At 46.5% G+C, this 23,776-nt stretch overlaps 1 protein-coding gene across 3 annotated transcripts in view; it reads right to left on the reverse strand.

Moving 5' to 3' along the window:
• Positions 1 to 11,370: 11,370 nt before the first annotated feature.
• LOC133395736 (zinc finger protein 585A-like) overlaps positions 11,371 to 23,776 on the reverse strand; it is a 30,017-nt gene continuing 17,611 nt past the window's right edge. For all 3 annotated transcript variants that reach the window (XM_061664884.1, XM_061664886.1, XM_061664883.1), the window contains one exon: positions 11,371 to 13,563. In XM_061664884.1, coding sequence (XP_061520868.1) covers positions 12,716 to 13,563 — 848 coding nt within the window. In that variant the 3' untranslated portion in view covers positions 11,371 to 12,715. The remainder of the gene's footprint in view (positions 13,564 to 23,776) is intronic.

A 23,776-nucleotide genomic window follows, 5' to 3' on the forward strand; every position in this document is an offset into this window, starting at 1 on the left:
TGTAGCGCGTTCAACCAGCTCACAGTCCGGACTGCAGATGAAGTTGAAAGTTCTCACTTTTTATTGTAAATATTATTTAAGCTAAGTATTTTAAGTCCTTCAGTGAGTTAGTCCTTACCCTCCTTGACCGATTTTTGACCGCGCACTTCTGTATGAATAATTAACCCACAATGCATTGCTAGTTTAACACTCCAGTAAAACTATTCTTAATGTGTAAATAAAAAAGTAACAACAACCAAATACACTTTTTACTAAGTAAAATAACAAAATACTGTGGTGACAGCGCAATTGTGCACTTCTATGGTACTGCACCATGCATTCTGTAATAAATCATAGATCCAAGTAACATGTGACTTTGCTCGTGATGCTAAATGGCGGTATTTTGGAGAAACGCATTCCTTTGTTACTTTCTAATGCATTACTGGTATCACTGGTCGGCACGGAAGAGAAATCACAAAGACCTTCAGCCGTCAGCATCACTGGACTTTCTGTAAGTTTTGAAAGTTAATATTTATTCACCTTTACTTCTTTATGCATGTCGTGACATGTTTTTCTCTCAAGTGAGCGCCGACCTTAGCTGCTAAAGGGTTAGCCACTTAGCGTGACTACACTCGTCCAGCAGCACAACGAGCAACAAGTGGTTAACAGCACAACAGACACCTCGCATGTGGTAGGTCACCAGATTTTGTTGATGGAAATTTTCAATAGTCCACTGCAAAGATGTCATATCAACAGAGGGGTACAAGGGGTAGGGCCAATGACTGCCAGTCGGGGACCTGGCAGTCATTGTCCTATAGACTTTTATAATTTACATAGTCAATCCCGCCACACTTCAGTTGTCCAGCCGGGTTCACGACCCTTGTCCTGCATGCTTCTTCTCCTGTTCTATCTTGTCCTGTCCTTCCCTCACAGGGTGTAGCACTACAGCCCCATGCAACACTCATATCTAATGTTTCATTGTTGTAGCTATGTAATGTAGCTATGTAAATTTAGTTCTGTTCGACTGATCGATTCTGATTCTCAATAAACATAAATTATAATACTAAGAAACCACAGCGGCGGCTTAAAAAACTCCACTGTGACACAGTAAAACTGTTCCGGCATAAAAGGGATACAGATCCTCCATTCTGCTTGACCTAACAGCCGAACACGACCCCAAAAAAAAAAAAAAAATCAAATTTTAAAAAAGCTGAGCAGTTTTTTCATTTCGTTGTTGTTTGGGCCATTCTTTTGCTTTGTATTGCCAGCTTTTTTTTTTTTTGAGGGTTTCCAATGCATGAAAGACATTTCAATTATTTTCAGTGGGGAAAATGGAGTTGATATACAAGAAAATCAATGTACTCTCACTGTTTGAAAAGCTTTTTTTATTTGTATTTTTTAAATTAAGGCTCACATGTCCACTTTTCTACCTTTCCACCAAAAGTCAGTCTCTTCACAGTTTTTCTACGGGCACTCCGGTTTCCTCCCACATCCCAAAAACATGCATGGTATGTTAATTGACAATTCTAAATTGCCCATAGGTGTGAATTTGAGTGCGGATGGTTGTTTGTTTGTATGTGCCCTACGATTGGCTGGCAACCAGTTCAGGGTGTACTCTGCCTCCTGCCTGATGACAGCTGGGACAGGCTCCAGCACGCCCGCGACCTTAGTGAGGAGAAGCGGCTCAGAAAATGGATGGATGGATGGTAATTCTCAACACTTTTCCACAGTAGGCTTTTAAAAGACAAAGAAAACATGATCAATTGATAAAATAAAAGATAGTAGACAGCATACAAGAATGTAGATTTTTTTTAAATCAGTACAACAGTAATTTCCTTTGATATGAAAAATTTACATTTTCATTTAAAGCTTCTTGACCCCTATTATTCTCACCAGTATTGGGCTAAGCATCTTAGCCCAATACTTATGAATGCATCGTTGACCACAAACTGCACAGGAAAAAGGTTTCTCACCAGTGTGTGTTCTTGAGTGTGTTGTCAAATGTCTCTTCTGAGTGACTCTTAGACCACAAACTGAACAGGCAAAAGGTTTCTGACCAGTGTGGGTTCTTGTGTGGGTTTTTAAGCTTCCCCTTTACAGAGAATCTTTGACCACAAACTGAGCGGGCAAAAGGTTTCTCACCAGTGTGGGTTCTTATTGTCACGTGTGGGGAGTAGCTGGACCCAAGAGCAGGCGGAGGCAGATGTAAAATGATGAACAGTTTATTGAGGAAAGGTTATGGAGGTGGTCCTGGATGTTTTGGCAGGCGGCGGCAAGGACAGGTGGCAGGCAGTGGACAGAACAGGCGGTTCGCTTGGTGGTAGGAATGACGTGGGTAAGGAACACAGGGGACCACTGGGAACGAGGAGACACAAGAGTTAACAAGGGACGCGAGGAACAGTATAGCTTACTTGACATAAGGTGGCCCGTGGTACCATTAGGAGAGGTTGCAATACTTTGGCGAGGATTTCCGGAAACAGGCAGGCTTATATACACCGGTAGTGATGAGGCTAATTGAAGACAGGTGCTGAAAACAGAGAAGGGAGGTGGGAGAGAGAGGACATAAAGCGCCCTCCCGGCTCCAATAATGGAACTGCAGGGCAGTGTATGACAGTACCCTCCTCTCAACGGACAACTCCCGACGTCCTGCCAGGCTTCACCGGGTGCGCTGCGTAGAAGTCGTCCAAAAGAGTAGGATCGAGGATGAGCTTCCGGGAAATCCAAGAACGCTCCTCCGGCCTGTACAACTTCCAAGTCCACAAGGTACTGTAACCCCCTCCCCCTCGGCCTCACGTCGAGGATGCGCGACACCGTGAAGGCTGGATGGTCGTCAATAACCCAGGGGGGTGGAATCCAGAGCAATATAGGACCAAGGGCGGCTAGGGATAGGCAATGGACGCACAGCCCAGCTGGGGGCAGGTGTGAAGACTTTCCTCGGGCAGTGACGCAGCAGGCTTGGACGAACTCCCGGGTGTCTTGAACAAGGTTGGGCCACCAGAAATGCTGCTGGATGAACTGAATGGTGCGGGTTATGCCGGGATGACAGGTGAGTTTGGAGTTGTGAGCCCACTGAAGAATGTCAGAGCGTGTGGAATTGGGTACGAACAGGCGGTTTGGAGGCCCGGCCTTGGGATCTGGGTGAGTTTTGGGCCTCCTGAACCACCTGTTCGATCTGCCAAGTGGCTGCTCCAATGAAGCACGAGGAAGGAAGGATGGGTTCCGGTTCGTCAGGGCTGGAGGGGGGGGTGAGTAAAGTCGAGCCAGGGAATCTGCTTTGCTGTTTTTGATGCCAAGACGGAAGGAGAGACTGAAATTAAACCTGATCAAGAAGAGAGCCCAGCGAGCTTTTCGAGGGTTAAGGCGTTTGGCAGAACAGAGGTAAGAGAGATTCTTGTGGTCTGTCCAAATGATGAATGGTAGTTCAGTCCCATCCAGCCCCCTCTTCCAAAGCGCATACAATGGCCAGTAGCTCTCGGTTGCCTACGTCGTAGTTCCTCTCGGCAGTGGACAGACGATGGGGAAAAAAGGCACACACGTGAAGTTTCTGGTTCGTGGGTTCCCGGTGCGAGAGGACAGCCGCGGCCCCCGTGTCCGAGGCGTCAAGCTAGAACTGGAGGGAGGGGTTGGGGTGGCGAAGAATGGGCGCACTGGTGAACAGGGTCTTGAGTTGACTAAATGCTTGGGATGCTGCCGGGGTCCACTGAAAGGGGGAGCTGGTGGATGTGAGGCTCGTGAGGGGAATTGTGACCATGCTGTAATTACAGATGAATCGACGGTAGAAATCCAAGGAAACGTTGCAGTTCTTTGCGGGTGGTGGGAGTGGGCCAGTTAACGACGGCTTGGATCTTGGCAGGGTCGGGTTGTAGTTGTCCTTTAGAGATAACGTAGCCCATGAAGTGTACGGAGGAGAGGTGGAATTCACATTTTTCGGGTTTAACATACAGGGGGTTTTCAAGGAGGCGTTGGAGGACTTGGCGTACATGACGGTGATGTTCTTCAAGGGAGCAGGAGAAAATGAGAATGTCATCCAAATGGACAAAAACAAGCCGGTTCAGCATATCACGGAGGACGTCGTTAATGAAGGTCTGGAAGACAGCGTGCGCATTAGTCAATCCAAACGGCATGACCTGGTATTCAAAGTGTCCGAGAGGGGTGTTGAAAGCGGTTTTCCATTCATCCCTCTCTCGGCTACGGATGAGGTGGTAGGCGTTCCGTAGATCCAACTTGGTGAATATCCGGGTGTCGCAGAGGGGTTCAAACAAGGGGTCGATGAGAGGAAGCAGAGATTTATTTTTGACGGGGATGTCATTGAGACCACGGTAGTCGATACATGGGCAAAGAGTGGTGTCTTTCTTTTCAACAAAAAAGAAGCCAGCCCCTACTGGGGAAGAGGAAGGTCGTATGAGTCCGGAAGCCAGAGAGCCGTGGATATAATCCACCATTGCCTTTTTCTCAGTGTTGGGAAAGGTTGTAGAGATGGGTGGAAGGAAGAGGGGCCCCCTCCAGCAGATTTAATTCAGAGGGTGGTATAGCTGAGAACAGGCAGTGTGAGTGGCAGTGAGGGCTCCATCCGGTGATGGCTCAGTGTGTCCAGTCAATAGTGGGGTTGTGTTTTTTTGAGCCAGGGAATTCTGAGGACTAATGGGGTATCAGGGGAAGGGATAACAAAAAGTGAGATGTTTTCACTGTGATCACCCGAAATGAGCAAGGTGAATGGCACTGTTTGGTGGGTAACGGGGGAGATGATTCGGCCATCCAGGGCTGTGACTTTCTTCGGGGACAAAGTGGTTGGAGCTGGTGAATTATTGCTTCATGAATGAAGTTGTCATCGGCCCCGGAATCTATAAGGGCAGTAATGGGGTGTTCTGAGCAGAAACTATAATGCAAGCGGGAACGGTCATGCGAGAGGGAGAGCTTGAGGGAATGGAGTTTTGGTTCACCACGACACTCTCGGGTTGCAGTAAGCCTGGTCTTTTGATCGGAGAGGGCATGAGGAAATAAAGTGACCGGATTGACCGCAGTAGATACACAGGCGCTGGATGACTCGACACTGACGCTCCTGTGGGTCTAGACGCGTTTTTTTGCATGGGCTCGGTGGTAGCTACGGGGAGTGACAGAAGTGAGGGAGACCGTGCGGGAGGCGAGTGAGAAGACGACGGTGTGGTGCTCTGAGTGGGAGGATTCTTACATACGCAGACCCTCCTCTCTCGTGCTCTCTCTTTCAGTCTGTTATCAAGCCGAATGGAAAGGGCGATGAGATCCTCGAGATAGGAGGGCGCGTCCCGGACCGCTAGCTCATCCTTGAGTTGGGCTGAGAGGCGATGTGAAAAAATCCACCCAAGCGCCGCGTCGTCCCACCCGCATTCAACTGCCAATATCTGGAACTCAATGTAATATTCCGCTGCTGATTTCGCGCCCTGCGTGAGGAGGCGTTGGGTGGCTTCTTTGCATTGAACTGGGTGATCAAATACTTTGCGGAGTTCAGCGGAAAAATAATCTAATGAATGAAGTAACGGAGAGGAGTTTTGCCATAATGAAGTGGACCATTTTGCTGCTTTGCCGCCGAGGAGGTTAGTGACATATGCTACTTTGGAACTTTCGGTGGGATAAATGTACGTTTGGAGATTGAATAGGAGTGAGCAATTAAGAATAAACTGGCTACATGCACCTAGGTCCCCGGAGTAGGGCGGAGGTACATCAGGTTCTTTGTACGGGAAGCGGGGTCCATAGTGGCCTGTCACGTGTGGGGAGTAGCTGGACCCAAGAGCAGGCGGAGGCAGATGTAAAATGATGAACAGTTTATTGAGGAAAGGTTATGGAGGTAGTCCTGGATGTGTTGGCAGGCGGCAGCGCGGACAGGTGGCAGGCAGTGGACAGAACAGGCGGCTGGCTTGGTGGCAGGAATGACGTGGGTCAGGAACACAGGGAGCATTGGGAACGAGGAGACACAAGAGTTAACAAGGGACGCGAGAAACAGTATAGCTTACTTGACATACGGTGGCCCATGGTACCGCTAGGAGAGGCTGCAATACTTAGGCAAGGATTTCCGGAAACAGGCAGGCTTATATACATCGGCGGTGAGGAGGCTGATTGAAGACAGGTGATGAAAACAGAGAGGGCAGGGGGAGAGAGAGGACACAAAGAGCCCTCCCGGCTCCAATAATGGAACTGCAGGGCAGTGTATGACACGTATGTGTTGTTTCAAATGATCCTTTTGAGCAAATATTTTCCCACACTGAGAACGTTTGTCATCAGTGTGACATGTCATATCACCTTCACACTGTCCATCATCATCATCAGTGTGAGGAGGGTGAGATGTGTCATCACAATCTGACAGTGGAGCTTAGAGTCCGTCTGCTTGTGATCCTCCACAGTGGTGTCCATCACCTTCTGTTGTCATGTGTTGACTTGAGCTGCTGCTTGGAGACTCCGCCCCTCTACTCTGACCTTCATCTTCACTCTTCAAAGGGACGCCAGTCAATGAAAACTTGGTGATATCTTCCTCCTCATCTTCCTGTTTGATGTGGGGACGCTCTGGCCCCTCCTCTTTTTTAATGGAAATGGACTCCAATTCTTCTTCCTCTTTGATGTGGTGGACCTCTTTGTCCTCCATTTCCTCTTTAATGTGAGGGGGCTCTGGTTACTGCCGCCCAGTATGAAGCTCTTCAGTGATGTCTGCAAGACAAGAAGACGAACACATATGGTTTGGTAAATCTTTTCTCATGTTGTGAGAAAAGATCAGGTCAAATAGTGGAGGACAGAGTCCAAAGCAAACACAGTGAAGCAGCATTTAGGTATTATGCTGCACACAAATAGAATAATTTGCCAACTGAAGTGACGTCAGCCCCAAGTGTGCATGTTTTTAAGTCCAGGTTAAAAAATCTTTTTTTCCCATGCTTTTTAGAGCATTTCCACTTTTAAATAATATTTCTTGCACTCTCCACTGTTTTAATTGTATTTTGATTTTATTCTCTTTGTTTTAAATGTTTATAACCTGTTTTTTCCATTGCTTTTAATCATGTAAAGCACATTGAGTTACCTTGTGTATGAAATGCACTATATAAATAAATTTGCTTTGCTCTATTGGGTTCAGGTCCGATGACTGACTTGACCTTCCACCTTTTCCCCCTGAGGAAGTCCTTTGTTGTGTTGGCAGTGTGTTTTGGGTCATTGTCTTGTTGTATGATGAAGCTTCTCCCGTTTGGATGCATTTTTCATGATGCCACCAAGTATTAAATGTTATTCACTTGAAGTTAATTTAGTCATGTCTGTTCCAATACTTTTGCTCACTTGAAAAGTGGGTGGCTTCAAACAAAAGGTGCTCTGTCCTGAGTTGTTTAACACGTCTCGATGTAAATACCATGAAATAAATGCTGGAATTCTGAACTTTTGTCTCATTCATCTTTTGATCTGAAAACCAAATGTCTTCAGTATGCAACAAAAACAAAATAATTGACCTTACCATTCCAATACTTTCAGAGGGGACTGTATGTGTGGGTGTGTGTTTTCGTGTGGGTGTATTTTGTGTTTATATGTGGGGATGGGCTCCTGAATATTTTTTGCTATTTTGTCCTTTTTGAAATTTATTTTGATACTGTATCTACTTATATTGAGACTATATTTCCTAAAATTTTGTAAAGGTAATTTATTTCTATTGGGTTTATTATGCTTGGACATTGTTTCAGATCCACACTCAATCTGTTCCAAAGTCTCACTCCATTATTTGAAATGCAGAATTTTGTCATTGTGGTTAAATCAGCCACGTATAGTGCTACCTTGACGTACCAGTTTTTTTCACTTCGACCTTGTCGCTTGGGCCATTCTTTGCTTTAAATTGCGAGCATTTTGTTTTTGGAAGGTTTCCAATGGATTAAAGACATTTCAATTCTTTTTAATGGAGAAAATGGATTTGATATACAAGCAAATTGAGCACGGTGTACGACTGGTTAACACATCTGCCTCACAGTTCTGGAGACCGGGGTTCAAATCCCTCGCCTGTGTGGAGTTTACATGTTCTCCCCTTGCGTGGGTGGGTTTTCTCCGGGCACTCCGGTTTCCTCCCACATCCATGCGTGGTAGGTTGATTGAAGACTCTAAATTGCCCGTAGGTGTGAATATAGGTGCGAATGGTTGTTTGTTTCGATGTGCCCTGCGATTGGCTGGCGAACGGTTCAGGGTGTACCCCGCCTCCCGCCCGAAGATAGCTGGGATATGGTCCAGCAGCCCGCGATTCTAGTGGGGATAAGCGGTAAAGAAAAGGTATGGATGGATGGAGCAAATTGAGTTACCCTCACTGTTTGAAGAGGTGTATTTTATTAAGGATCACATGTGCACTTTCCAGTTTACCACCAAAAGTCAGTCTCTTTCAATCAATCATTCACTTATTTGATATTGACATCACAAAAACATTGGACAAAATGCATTGATGAAAGAAAGTATAGGTCTTAATGGTTAATTTTTCACAAACAAGTTCATTTTAAAAACATTTTTGCTCAAGAAAATTAAACTGGCAGTCATTTCCAAGAATATCAGTATGTTTTAGAGCAATTGGGAAAGAATTAATTCCCTGACAAATGCCCTTTTTTATCACCAAAATCAAAAATTTAAAAGCACTCACATAGCTGGTGTTGGAAAAGTAATGTAGTGTACTATGGAGTAGCAGTAACTGGTCATATTTTACACATCCTAGCTGTCAGATGGAATCCCCTCACCTTCAAAATTAAAATTTTTCAGGAAATTAAAAAAAAAAGTAATACAGCTTGCTTGAGTTTCCAAACACCACTTTGTTTCAGTTGGTATTACTATATATCTTATATTGCTGTCATATATAATTGAAAGCAGTCCTCTGGGGGGCACAATCCAGTGCAAACTGGAGGCCGGTCCCAAGCTCGGATAAATGCAGCGGGTTGCGTCAGGAAGGGCATCCGGCTTAAAACTTTGCCAAACAAATATGAGCGTTCATCCAAAGAATTCCATACATTCCATATCGTGGCCTGGGTTAACAACGTCCGCCACCGACGCCGTCAAACTGCAGGTCGCTGTTGGAAATTCAGCTACTGTGGGTCGAAGTCAAAGAAGAAGAGGTGGAAAGCGGGTTCTTCGGCAGAAAGAGAAGACGAAAGCACAGAGCCTAGAACTGAATGTGGGGACTTTGAATGTTGGGACTATGACAGGAAACTGTCGGGAGTTGGTTGACATGAAGATTAGGAGAAAGGTTGATATATTGTGTGTCCAGGAGACCAGGTGGAAAGGCTAGAAGTTTAGGGGTAGGGTTTAAATTATTTTACCATGGTGTAGATGGGAAGAGAAATGGAGTTGGGGTTATTTTAAAAGAAGAGTTGGATAAGAATGAAAAGAGTATCAGATCGATTGATGAGGCAGGAACTTGAAATTGAGGGTGTTGTGTGTAATGTGATTTGTGGCTATGCCCCACAGGTAGGATGCGACCTAGAGGTGAAAGAGAAATTCTGGAAGGAGCTAGACGAAGTAGTTCTGAGCATCCCAGACAGAGAGAGAGTCGTGATTGGTGCAGATTGTAATGGACATGTTGGTGAAGGAAATCGGGGTGATGAAGAAGTGATGGGTAACTACGGCATCCATGAAAGGAACTTGGAGAGACAGATGGTGGTAAACTTTGCAACAAGGTTGCAAATGGCTGTAGTGAACACTTTTTTCCAGAAGAGGCACGAACATAGGGTGACCTACACGAGTGGAGGTAGAAGCACGCAGGTGGATTACATCTTGTGCAGACGATGTCATCTGAAGGAGGTTACCAACTGTAAGGTAGTGGTAGGGGAGAGTGTGGCTAGACAGCATAGGATGTTGGTGTGTAAGATGACTCTGGTGGTGGGGAGGAAGATTAGGAAGACAAAGGCAGAGAAGAGAACCATGTGGTGGAAGCTGAGACAGGACGAGTGTTGCGCATCTTTTCGGGAAGAGGTGAGACTGGCTCTCGGTGGACGGGAGGAGCTTCCTGAAGACTGGACCACTTCAGCCAAGGTGATCAAAGAGGCAGGCAGGAGAGTACTTAGTGTATCTTCTGGCAGGAAAGGAGAGAAGGGGACTTGGTGGTGGAACCTCACAGTACAACAAATCATACAAGGAAAGAGGTTAGCTAAGAAGAAGTGGGACACTGAGAGGACCGAGGAGAGGCGAAAGGAATACATTGAGATGCGACACAGGGCAAAGGTAGAGGTGGCAAAGGCCAAACAAGAGGCATATGATGACATGTATGGCAGGTTGGACACTAAAGAAGGAGAAAAGGATCTATACAGGTTGGCCAGACAGAAGGATAGAGATGGGAAGGATGTGCAGCAGGTTAGGGTGATTAAGGATAGAGATGGAAATATGTTGACTGGTGGCAGTAGTGTGCTAGATAGATCGAAAGAATACTTCGAGGAGTTGCTGAATGAGGAAAATGAGAGAGAAGAGCAAAGTGTGGTGGACCAGGAAGTGGCAATGACTAGTAAGGCGGAAGTTAGAAAGCTATTAAAGAGGATGAAAAATGGAAAGGCAGTTGGTACTGATGACATATTTGTGGCGGTATGGAAGCATCTAAGAGAGGTGGCTGTGGAGTTTTTGACCAGCTTGTTCAATAGAGTTCTAGCGCGTGAGAAGATGCCTGAGGAATGGAGGAAAAGTGTGCTGGTGCTCATTGTTAAGAACAAGGTTGTGCAGAGCTGTGGGAACTGTAGAGGAATAAAGTTGCTGAGCGACACAATGAAGTTATGGGAAAGAGGAGTGGAGGCTAGACTCAGGACAGAAGTGAGTATTTGCGAGCAACAGTATGGTTTCATGCCTAGAAAGAGTACCACAGATGCATTATTTGCCTTGAGGATATTGATGGAAAAGTACAGAGAAGGTCAGAAGGAGCTACATTGTGTCTTGGTAGATCGAGAGAAAGCCTATGACAGAGGACCCAGAGAGGAACTGTGGTACTGCATGCGGAAGTCTGGAGTGGCAGAGAAGTATTTTGGAATAATACAGGACATGTACGAGGGCAGCAGAACAGCGGTGAGGTGTGCTGCAGGTGTGACAGACGAATTTAAGGTGGACGTGGGACTGCATCAGGGATCAGCCCTGAGCCCCTTCCTGTTTGCAGTGGTGATGGATAGGCTGACAGATGAGGTTAGACTGGAATCCCCGTGGACCATAATGTTTGCAGATGACATTGTGATCTGCAGTGAAAGCAGGAAGCAGGTGGAGGAAGAGTTAGAAAGATGGAGGCATGCACTAGAAAGCACAGGAATGAAGATTAGCCGAAGTAAAACAGCATATATGTGCATGAATGAGAGGGGTGGTGGGGGTAGAGTGAGGCTACAGGGAGAAGAGATAGCAAAGGTGGAGGACTTTAAATACTTGTGGTCAACCGAACAGAGCAATGGTGAGAGTGGTCAGGAATTGAAGAAACGGGTCCAAGCAGGTTGGAACGGGTGGAAGAAGGTGTCAGGTGTGTTATGTGACAGAAGAGTCTCTGCTAGGATGAAGGGCAAAGTTTATAAAACAGTGGTGAGGCCAGCCATGATGCACGGATTAGAGACAGTGGCACTGAAGAGACAACAGGAAGTAGAACTGGAGGTGGCGGAAATGAAGATGTTGAGGTTTGCTCTCGGAGTGACCAGGTTGGATCGATGTTTTGGAGACAAAGTTAGAGAGAGCAGACTTGGATGGTTTGGACACGTCCAGAGGAGAAATAGTAAGTATAGTGAGTAGAAGGATGATGAAGATGGAGCTGCCAGGCAAGAGAGCTAGAGGAAGACCAAAGAGAAGGTTGATGGATGTCGTGAGGGAAGACATGAGGGCAGTTGGCGTTCGAGAGGAGGATGCAGGAGATAGGCTGACATGGAAAAGGATGACACGCTGTGGCGACCCCTACCGGGACAAGCCGAATGGAAAAGAAGAAGCAGCTGTCATATATCATTGCATCACATGAACAACACCTCGCACCCCAAAATGATGTTGAATCACTAATTTAATGTGCTGAAAAATCACAAATTTATTAGGGTGACATTAAAATTATACAAACACGGCAGGCGAGTGCCACATCCTTGCAAGCCTCATGCATGAACCCAAGAAACATGGCTTAATGTCCCAAAAGTGTCACCAATCATCACCAAAATGTATGCGGACATCTCTAATCATGGCAGCTTGAACCTCTGAAAATCACGAACGATAAGCCCAATATTTTTGATTTTATGGATCAGATAAGATCAAATCAGATCAACTGCAGTTTCGGAACGCGTTTGGCCAGGTGACCCTCGTCATGAGTCATCCAACATTATGACAGCCAGCCAAAGTCCAAGTCTGTCACAAAATGCCACCTCCAGAAATGCCGACTGGGACATCTTAGAGGCATTTGTGGTACAATCGATACAAAATTGAGATGACGTATGAGGAAATGAATCTGCATGAGTTATTTCATGTGGGATGACGTGGCTGTCTTCTTTCCTCAAGGAGGCATTTCACTGTAAATTTTTTCAACGAGTTCTCCAATATTAAACTATCAGTTTTCACTCATTATTGTCTTAAATATACATCCAGACTTTAAATATGGGCAAATATTACACCACGGAAAACAGAAGTTCAAGGAGGAAATGTAATCGGTTCCTGCTCGTTAAGTGTCAGGGTGCGACAGGCTGACATGTCCAAAATGTGGACGGGCCAAAATCTGGCTGAAAAATCAAACATTTCATCAGAAAACAATTCTAAAACACCAGGGAACACAATTTTTGTTAGGTTAGGTCTGACAGCTGTGTGTCTTAACCTGATGAGAGAATCTTTGACCACAAACTGAGCAGGAAAAGGGTTTCTCACCAGTGTGGGTTCTTGTGTGTACGTTTAAATATCCCTTCTGAGTGAATCTTTTACCACAAACTGAGCAGGAAAAACGTTTCTCACCAGTGTGGGTTCTTGTGTGTATTTTTAAGCTTCCCTTCACAGAGAATCTTTTACGACAAACTGAGCAGGAAAAAGGTTTTTCACCAGTGTGGGTTCTTGTGTGTTGTGTTAAGTTTCCCTTCCGAGTGAATCTTTGACCACAAACTGCGCATGAAAAATCTTTTTCTCCTGTGTGTATTTTCACATGTTGTTTCAAATTGCCTTTACAGGCAAATGTTTTCCCACACTGAGAACATTTCCATCGTTTGTTGTCTGTGTGACATGTTTTATCACCTTCAGACTGTTTTTCATCATCATCATCATCATCATCAGTGTGAGTAGTGTGTGACGTCATGTCGTCACTATCTGACAGTGGAGGTAAGAGGCCATCTGCTTGTGGTCCTCCAAAGTGGTCTCCATCACCTTCTGTTGTCATGTGTTGACTTAAGCTGCTGCTTGGAGGCTCCGCCCCTCTGGTCTCCGCACTTTGACCTTCGTCTTCACTCTTCAAAGGGACACCAGACGATGGAAAATTGGTGATATGCCCATCCTCTTCCTCTTTGATGGGGGGACATGGTTCTTCCTCTTTTTTAATCGAAATGGGCTCCTCTTCCTCTTTGATGTGGTCGACCTCTTCGTCCTCCATTTCCTCTTTAATGTGAGGGGGCTCTGGTTCCTGCCGCCCAGTATGAAGCTCTTCAGTGATGTCTGCAAGACAAGAAGACGAACACATATGGTTTGGTAAATATTTTCTCATGTTGTGACTTTAATGTTGTGTATTATGATTTCGATATATCTTCTTCTTCTTTTCCTTTCAGCTGGTCAAAAACTCCACAGCCACCTCTCCTAGATGCTTCCATACCTCCCCAGGAATGTCATCCGGAGCAACTGCCTTTCGATCTTTTTAGCCTCTTTAATGCCTTTCTAACTTCCCCCTTACTAATCATTGCCACTTCCTGGTCCGCCACACTTTCCTCTTCTACTCTCCCTTCTCTCATTTTCGTCACTCATCAACTCCTTGAAGTATTCTTTCCAACTAGCTAGCACACTACTGGCACCAGTCAACATATTTCCATCTCTATCCTTCATCACCCTAACCTGCTGCACATCCTTCCCGTCTCTATCCCTCTGTCTGTCCAGCCTGTATAGATCCTTTTCTCCTTCTTTAGTGTCCAACCTGGCATACATGTCATTATATGCCTATTGTTTGGCCTTTGCCACCTCTACCTTTGCCCTATGTCACATCTCAATGTATTCCTTTCGCCTCTCCTCGGTCCTCTCAGTGTCCCACTTCTTCTTAGCTAACCTTTTTCCTTGTATGATTACTGTGAGGTTCCACCACCAAGTCCCCTTCTCTCCTTTCCTGCCAGAAGATACACCAAGTACTCTCCTGCCTGCCTCTTTGATCACCTTGGCTGCAGTGGTGCAGTCTTCTGGAAGCTCCTCCCGTCCACCGAGAGCCAGTCTCACCTCTTCCCGAAAAGATGCGCAACACCCGTCCTGTCTCAGCTTCCACCACATGGTTCTCTTCTCTGCCTTTGTCTTCCTAATCTTCCTCCCCACCACCAGAGTCATCTTACACACCAACATCCTATGCTGTCTAGCCACACTCTACCCTACCACTACCTTACAGTTGGTAACCTCCTTCAGATTACATCGTCTGCACAAGATGTAATCCACCTGCATGCTTCTACCTCCACTCTTGTAGGTCACCCTATGTTCGTGCCTCTTCTGGAAAAAAGTGTTCACTACAGCCATTTGCATCCTTGTTGCAAAGTCTACCACCATCTGTCTCTCCAAGTTCCTTTCCTCAAGATACTTGAACTCCTCCACTTGGGGCAGGATCTCATCCCAGACCTGGAGAGGGCACTCCACCCTTTTCCGACTGAGGACCATGATCTCAGATTTGGAGGTGCCAATTCTCATCCCAGCTGCTTCATACTCGGCTGCGATCCGCTCCAGTGAGAGTTGGAGATCACGGCTTGATGAACCCAACAGAACCACATCATCTGCAAAAAGCAGAGATGTAATACTGAGGACTCCCCGAGGAAGACGGTCGAACGCCTTCTCCAAGTCCACAAAACACATGTAGAGTGGTTGGGCGAACTCCCATGCAGCCTTGAAGACCCTGCCAAGGGTGTAGAGCTGGTCCACTGTTCCCGAAAAACACACTGCTCCTCCTGAATTCGACTTCCCGACGGACCCTCCTCTCCAGCACCCCTGAATAGACCTTACCAGAGAGGCTGAGGAGTGTGATATCCCTGTCGTTGGAACACACCCTCTGGTCCCCCTTCTTAAAAAGAGGGACTACCACCCCAGATGGAGTCCCCAGCGGGAGCGCTCTCCAGCACCCCCTCCAAGGACTCCAAAAAGGGTGGGTACTCCCAACCGAAAGCGGGAGGGAGGTTACCCTCTCGTCCACAGGGGTGAACCCCAACGTACAGGCGCTGAGCCGGGGGGCAATAAGTATACCCACACCTGCTCGGCGCCTCTCACCGTGGGAAACTCCAGAGTGAAAAAGAGTCCAACTCCTCTCGAGAGGACTGGTACCAGAGCCCAAGCTGTGTGTGGAGGCGAGTCCAACTATATCTAGTCTGAATTTATCGACCTCACACACCAGCTCAGGCTTTCATTCTCCATGGCATCACTGAACTCCTCCTACGGTGGGCACGGAAAGTATTCAGACCCCCTTAATTTTTTCACTCTGTTATTTGCAGTCATTTGCTAAAAGAATTTTTTCATTTTTTTCCTCATTTATGTACACACAGCACCCCATATTGACAGAAAAAAAACTGAATTGTTGAAATTTTGACAGATTTATTAAAAAAGAAAAACTGAAATATCACACAGCCATAAGTATTCAGACCCTTTGCTCACTATTTAGGAGAAGCACCCTTTTGAGCTAAAGCAGCCATGAGTCTTTTTGGGATTTCACACCTGGATTTGGGGATCCTCTGCCATTCCTCCTTGCAGATCCTCTCAAGTTCTGTCAGGTTGGATGGTGAACATTGGTGGACAGCCATTTTCAGGTCTCTCCAGAGATGCTCAATTGGGTTTAAGTCAGGGCTCTGGCTGGGCCATTCAAGAACAGTCAAGGCGTTGTTCTGAAGCCACTCCTTCCTCATTTTAGCTGTTTGCGTAGGGTCATTGTCTTGTTGGAAGGTGAACGTTCGGCCCAGTCTGAGGTCCTGAGCACTCTGGACGTTTTCGTCCAGGATATCCCTGTACTTGGCTGCATTCATCTTTACTTCTATTGCAACCAGTCGTCCTGTCCCTGCAGCTGCAAAACACCCCCACAGCATGATGCTGCCAACAACATGCTTCACTGTTGGGACTGAATTGGACAGATGATGAGCACTGCCTGGTTTTCTCCACACATGGTGAAGGGTTAGGGTTAGGGTTAGGGTTAACCCTTAACCCTAACCCTAACCCTAACCCCTAACCCTAACCCTAACCCTAACCCTAACCCGCTTAGAATTAAGGCCAAAAAGTTCTCTTGGTCTCATCATACCAGAGAATTTTATTTCTCACCATCTTGGAGTCCCCTTCAGGTGTTTTTCAGCAAACTCCATGCGGGCTTTCATGTGTCTTGCACTGAGGAGAGGCTTCCGTCAGGCCACTCTGCCATAAAGACCCTAACTGCAGTGATGGTTGACTTTCTTGAACTTTCTCCCATCTCCCGACTGCATCTCTGGCGCTCAGGCAGAGTGATCTTTGGGTTCTTCTTTACCTCTCTCACCAAGTCTCTTGTCCCCCGATTGCTCAGTTTGGCCGGGCGGCCAGCTCTAGGAAGGGTTTTTGTCGTCCCAAACGTCTTCCATTTAAGGATTATGGAGGCTCCTGTGCTCTTAGGAACCTTAAGTGCAGCAGGACTATTTTGTAACCTTGGCCAGATCTGTGCCTTGCCACAATTCTGTCTCTGAGCTCTTCAGGCAGTTCCTTTGACCTCATGATTCTCATTTGCTCTGACATGCACTGTGAACTGTAAGGTCTTATATCGACAAGTGTGGGGCTTTCCTAATCAAGTCCAATCAGTATAATCAAACACAGCTGGACTCCAATGAAGGTGTAGAAACATCTCAGGGATGATCAGAAGAAATGGACACCACCCAAGTTAAATATATGAGTTTCACAGCAAAGGGTCTGAATACGTATGACTGTGTGATATTTCAGATTATTTTTTAATAAATCTGCAAAAATGTTAACAATTCAGTTTTTTTCAGACAATGTGGGGTGCTGCGTATACAGTGTTCCCTCGCCACTTTGCGCTTCACGTTTTGAGGCTTCAGTGCTTCGCGGGTTTTTCCAAAATGTTCATTAAAAAAAATACAGCCATATCGGCAGCCATATGCGTTGTTTCATGTTGTTCGCAATAACATTTTTGTTGTTTAAGCGATAATTTTTTTGATTAGTTAAGCAAGCCCTTACAATGCCGCCGAAGCGCTGTGCCTCTGCAAAAGCTTCCTCCGGGGCGCCCAAGAGGAAGAAGATGATGATGACCATCAGCGAAAAAGTGAAACTTTTAGATTTGATCAAAGAGGGCAGAAGTTATGGATCTGTGGCACGGCATTATGGCGTGAATGAATCTACAGTGCAGTACATAAAGAAAGAGGAAGCAAACATCTGCAAAACTGCTTCAATAACCTTCAATAAGGAAGCGAAACGTGTGGTAACTCCGCGTAATAAGAGAATTGTGAAAATGGAAGCTGCATTGGCATTGTGGATTGCTGATTGCAGGGAAAAGACAGTGAGTTTGGACACTAATATTATCAGGACAAAGGCCAAAGCTCTCTACGACCAAATCTTGCCCGATGACGACAATGAAGAGGCTGAAGAAAGTGCTGATGAATGTTAATTACTGTATAATAAATGTCAATTACTGTATAAGGTTTTATAATTAAAGATTTAAGTAAATACGTGTCCTACTTCGTGGTTTTTCACCTTTCGCGGGGGGTTCTGGTGTCCATTAACCGCAAAAAACGAGGGAAAACTGTACATTAATGAGGGGAAAAAATTTACTTAAATTATTTTAGCAAATGGCTGCAATATAACAAAGAGTGAACCATTTAAGGGGGTCAGAATACTTTCCGTACCCACTGTATGCCTGAGAGCTTTTGCTTCGGCGACCACCAAAGCCACATTCCGCTTGGCCAGCCGGTACCCATAAGGCCTGCGGAATCCCACAGGCCAAAAAGCCCCTATAGGACTCCTTCTTCAGCTTGACGGCATCCCTCATCGCTGGTGTCCACCAACGGGGTCGGGGGTTGCCGCCATGACAGGCACCGACCACCTTACGGCCACAGCTCTGGTCGACTGCTTCAGCAGTAGAGGCGTGGAACTGGTCCACTCGGACTCGGACATTGAGTCTCCCCTGGAACATGAGAAAAGTTCTGTCGGAGGTGGGAGTTGAAACTCCTTCTGACAGGGGATTCTACCAGACATTCCCAGCAGACCCTCGCAATACATTTGCGGCTGCCAGGTCGGTCTTCCCCCACCTTCGGAGCCAACTTACCACCAGGTGGTGATCAGTTGACAGCTCCGCCCCTCTCTGCACCCGAGTGTCCAAGACATATGCAGCCGCAAATCCGATGACACAACCACAAAGTCGATGTTCGAACTGCGACCGAGGGTGTCCTGGTGACTTATTTGATATTGACATCACTAAAAGAATGGACAAAACATATGCATTGCTTAAAGGAAGTATGGGTCTTAATGGTCCATATTTCATGAACATGTTCATTCAATGTATTTTATTTTTATTTTTTTGCTCAAGAAAATTAAACTGGCAGTCATTTCCAACAATAGCAATACATTTTGGAGCAATTGGGAGAGTATGAATTCCCTTTCGAACGCCCCTTTTTCCATCGCCAAAATTGAAAAGCACTTTCTCTCTCGCTCTCGTACAGTGCGGACGCTTTTTGTTTTGCTCGGTCTGCTTGCTTCGCTTCTGTTTAAATTTTTTCTTGCTGATGAGCTTTTTTTTCTTCTAAAAAAAATAAGAAGCAGCGACTCCTCGATATTTTTAAAGCTGTGGGACTGTACTTTTGTTGTATAGTCAGTTGTTGCTATATTGCAATATTTTCTGATACCCTCTCACAATTACGTGAGCGTGGCCTGCTATTAGCAACAAGACCAGCAATCAAGATGCCTCCCTTTTCCACTGAGGACTATCACGGAGTGCCGCAGAGGATGACAATCCTGGAAACAAAAATCCACCATCTTGAAGTGTATGTGGGTGTAAATGGACAGTGGGGGAATGAAACCACTCTACCTATGTCTCAAAATGGTGAGCAGAAGTGTGCTAACAGACAGCCACTTCTCTCAACAAAGAGGACGGATGTGGACTGTGGAAACGGTAATAGACCATCCAGCACTTCTCCCTGGAATTTACTGGGAGCAAAGCCCAAAGATATGGGACAACATCTAAAAGGGAGGACACAACACCAAGGGCTGCTTTTTTTTGGTTGTTTTTTTTGTCCTATTCGGCTGTTAGGTCAAGCAGAATGGAAAATCTGTATCCCTTTTATGTCGGGAGAGTTTTACTGTGTCACAGTGGAGTTTTTAAGCTTCTGCTGTGGTATTATAATTGAGGTTTATTGAAATCAGACTTGATCAATCGAACAGAACAACGTTTCTAAAAGGGAGAGAGAAACAAAGACAAAAGACAAAGCACTAATTGTAAACAGGATGAGAGAAGTAAATCATTACATGATCTACAACAATTAAACTTTAAAAATGAGTGTTGTATGGGCTGTAGTGCTACACCCTGTGATAGAACAGGACAAGAACAGGAGAAGAAGCATGTAGGACAAGGGTCTTGAACCCGGCTGTACAACTGAAGTGTGGTGAGATTAATTATTTAAATTATTAAAGTCTACAGGACGAGTATAATTGAGGGGATACACAAGCGATTTGCATATTCATGAGTTATTGGAGTAAATGGAGAGAGAAGAGGAATGCACAGAGCCTAGAACTGAATGTGGGGACTTTAAATGTTGGGACTATGACAGGAAAATGTCGGGAGTTGGTTGACATGATGATTAGGAGAAAGGTTGATATATTGTGTGTCCAAGAGACCAGGTGGAAAGGCAGTAAGGCTAGAAGTTTAGGGGCAGGGTTTAAATTATTTTACCATGGTGTAGATGGGAAGAGAAATGGAGTCGGGGTTATTTTAAAAGAAGAGTTGACTAAGAATGTCTTGGAGGTGAAAAGAGTATCAAATCGAGTGATGAGGCTCAAATTTGAAATTGAGGGTGTTATGTGCAATGTTATTAGAGGCTATGCCCCACAGGTAGGATGTGACCTCGAGGTGAAAGAGAAATTCTGGAAGGAGCTAGACGAAGTAGTTCTGAGCATCCCAGACAGAGAGAGAGTCGTAATTGGTGCAGATTGTAATGGACATGTTGGTGAAGGTAATATAAAAAAATGGAAAGGCAGTTGGTCCTGATGACATTCCTGTGGAGGTATGGAAGCATCTAGGAGAGGTGGCTGTGGAGTTTTTGACCAGCTTGTTCAATAGAATTCTAGTCCGTGAGAAGATGCCTGAGGAATGGAGGAAAAGTGTACTGGTGCCCATTTTTAAGAACTAAGGTGATGTGCAGAGCTCTGGGAACTATAGAGGAATAAAGTTGATGAGCCACACAATGAAGTTATGGGAAAGAGTAGTGGAGGCTAGACTCAGGACAGAAGTGAGTATTTGCGAGCAACAGAATGGTTTCATGCCTAAAAAGAGTACCACAGATGCATTATTTGCCTTGAGGATGTTGATGGAAAAGTACAGAGAAGGTCAGAAGGAGCTACATTGTGTCTTTGTAGATGTAGAGAAAACCTATGACAGAGTACCCAGAGAGGAACTGTGGTACTGCATGCGGAAGTCTGGAGTGGCAGACAAGTATGTTAGAATAATACAGGACATATACGAGGGCAGCAGAACAGCAGTGAGGTGTGCTGTAGGTGTGACAGACGAATTTAAGGTGGAGGTGGGACTGCATCAGGGATCAGCCCTGAGACCCTTCCTTTTTGCAGTGGTGATGGATAGGCTGACAGATGAGGTTCGACCGGAATCCTCGTGGACCATGATGTTTGCAGATGACATTGTGATCTGCAGTGAAAGCAGGGAGCAGCTGGGGGAACAGTTAGAAAGATGGAGGCATGCACTGGAAAGCAGAGGAATGAAGATTAGCCGAAGTAAGACAGCATATATGTGCATGACTGAGAAGGGTGGAGGTGGGTGAGTGAGGCTACAGGGAGAAGCGATAGCAAGGGTGGAGGACTTTAAATACTTGGGGTCAACCGTCCAGAGCAATGGTGAGTGTGGTCAGGAAGTTAAGAAACAGGTCCAAGCAGGTTGGAACGGGTGGAGGAAGGTGTCAGGTGTGTTATGTGACCGAAGAGTCTCTGCTAGGATGAAGGACAAAGTTTATAAAACAGTGGTGAGGCCAGCCATGATGTACGGATTAGAGACAGTGGTACTGAAGAGACAACAGGAAGCAGAGTTGGAGGTGGCGGAAATGAAGATGTTGAGGTTCGCTCTCGTAGTGACCAGGTTGGATAAAATTAGAAATGAGCTCATCAGAGGGACAGCCAAGGTTCGATGTTTTGGAGACAAAGTTAGAGAGAACAGACTTCGATGGTTTGGACACGTCCAGAGGAGAAATAGTAAGTATATTGGTAGAAGGATGATGAAGATGGAGCTGCCAGGCAAGAGAGCTAGAGGAAGACCAAAGAGAAGGTTGATGGATGTCGTGAGGGAAGACATGATGGAAGTTGGTGTTCGAGAGGAGGATGCAGGAGATTGGCTGACATAGAAAAGGATGACGCGCTGTGGCGACCCCGAAATGGACAAGCCCAAAGGAAAAGTTATTGGAGTAATGGGCAGCCGTGGCCCAATGGTTAAGATCATCGCCTGCCACCGTGGGGGACTTAGGTTCAAGACCCCGACTGGACCATCCGCCAACATCCCCCAGACTCACGGCTGTGGTGTCCATGAGCAAGACACTAATACCCTGAAATGCTCCCCGGGCGCTTCAGCTGCCCCCTGCTCCAGTGTGTTCCACTAACATGTGTATGTGTTCACTGTGAAGGGTTAAATGCAGAGAACAAATTTCGTGTACATGCATGCATGTTCATGACAATAAAAGGTGTTTCTTCTTATTATTTCTTGCAGTAAGTGCGTGACCCCACACCTTGTGAAAGAGTCCTTGGGGTCTGGGCCTGCGGATACATGCAAGTGAATTGATACAGTTTCACATGCACAAAGACTGACAAAAGTGACCTGTAATTGCTGTGGCCGCACCGCGGCGGCTGAGGACCCCACCCAATCAACCGAGGGGTGGGATCAGGCCCAGCAGTCCACCCGAGAGCAGCCCGGCGGACAGGACACGTCCCACACCGAGGGACCGGGGGCGGTCCGCCAGCCCCACTGAGGCGCCCCGACACCCGGCCACCTCGTCGGGGCCGCAGGGACCCAATGCCACCCACCCCCAGACAACCCCCAGGAGAGCCAGGCGGGGGCCCCCAACCTACAGGGCCCATGATGCACCCAGTCTCTGCCCAGCCCGAGGGTGGGAGAGTGTCCCTTGTTTGTTGGAAAGGAGGGCGGATAGGTGCACCCGACAAGGGAATGATAAGAGGGGGGGGGGGGGGGGGACCCAAGGAGCAGCCGCTGGCCATGAGAGGTCAGCCCAACACCAAGCGGTGCATTAAAACATGGGGAGTGTGATGCATTTAACATCCAGGGAGGCAGGCAGTGCGGAGAGGCAGGGCGCACGGACTGGGAAACAGCACAAACGTGCTGAAAGCCAATCCGACACCCCCAAATATATACAGTGACTGGTGTGAGTGTGTGCTAAGTGAGTGATTAGGAGGCATGGCTCCCAGAGGTTGGACCCATTCGGCCGAACAACCACCGACAATGAGGGCCATCCCACCGAGATCCGCAGCACCAACCCCGGGTCCCTAACCCCTGCCAGCACCCACTACCCGGCTCTGAGCGTGGGATGTGGAGCCCCCCCCCCCCACACCCCGAACCAGGGTTAAGAACCCCAGAGCAGGCCCCACAGCCCGCAGGGGACCGCCCGGGTCCCCCACGGGAAGAGGAAGAGGCGACCTCAGCGGGACGCAAGGAACGGAGAGAAGAGGAGGAAGCAGGCCCAAGGAGCGACCGCCCCCACCAGCAGCCAGAGCGGGGGACCCAGGCAGGTGCCAGGCAGCACCGCCCCAGCACCCACGGAACATGGGCGAGTCACCATCATGCCACCATTACTAACCAGGAGGTCACCCCAGTGGTTCTCCTCACCCCTGAGATCAGGAAGGAGTGAAAAAAAGTCCCGACCCACAGCAAAACACAGGGAAAAGAGAAGATCCCCACAGCATGAATGTGTATTTTCATCATGCAAACCGATCTAAAATGTGTGAAAATAAAAATAAAAAATAAAAAGAAAGAAATAGAATAACAATAAAACGACAACAACCTCGACAACAAAGAATATAGAATTCCATTGTTCACTTTCACACTTATGAAAATAGTCTTGCTATTGTCAAATGTCAGATGGCACCCTACTCAGGCAAAGGAATCAAGTCTAGATTTAGCATTTTGAGGAAACGTGACCTGCTATTACAAATATGTGTAATTGATTTTTTCGTTCTGCTGATATTTTTTCTAACGCAATATATTCTATGGTGAGATTAAGTCACTGATTGATGTTAATAGCTTGTTTGTTTTTCCAGTTTAATAGAATTGTTTCCTTAGCGGTAGCTAACGCAACAAGTAATGATTGTGAATATTTATTAGAGAGGTCGATTATGCTGAAGTCGCCAAGTATGCACAATCTTGGTATCACACACACCCTGCCCCATTGGAGCAAAACTCAATGCAAAAATCACTCGCTACGAGCCTAAATTCTCTGTTCGTTGTGACGGA

This window comes from Phycodurus eques, chromosome 20 (genome assembly GCF_024500275.1).
Source record: "Phycodurus eques isolate BA_2022a chromosome 20, UOR_Pequ_1.1, whole genome shotgun sequence".
In the NCBI taxonomy this organism is placed as follows: Eukaryota; Metazoa; Chordata; class Actinopteri; order Syngnathiformes; family Syngnathidae; genus Phycodurus; species Phycodurus eques.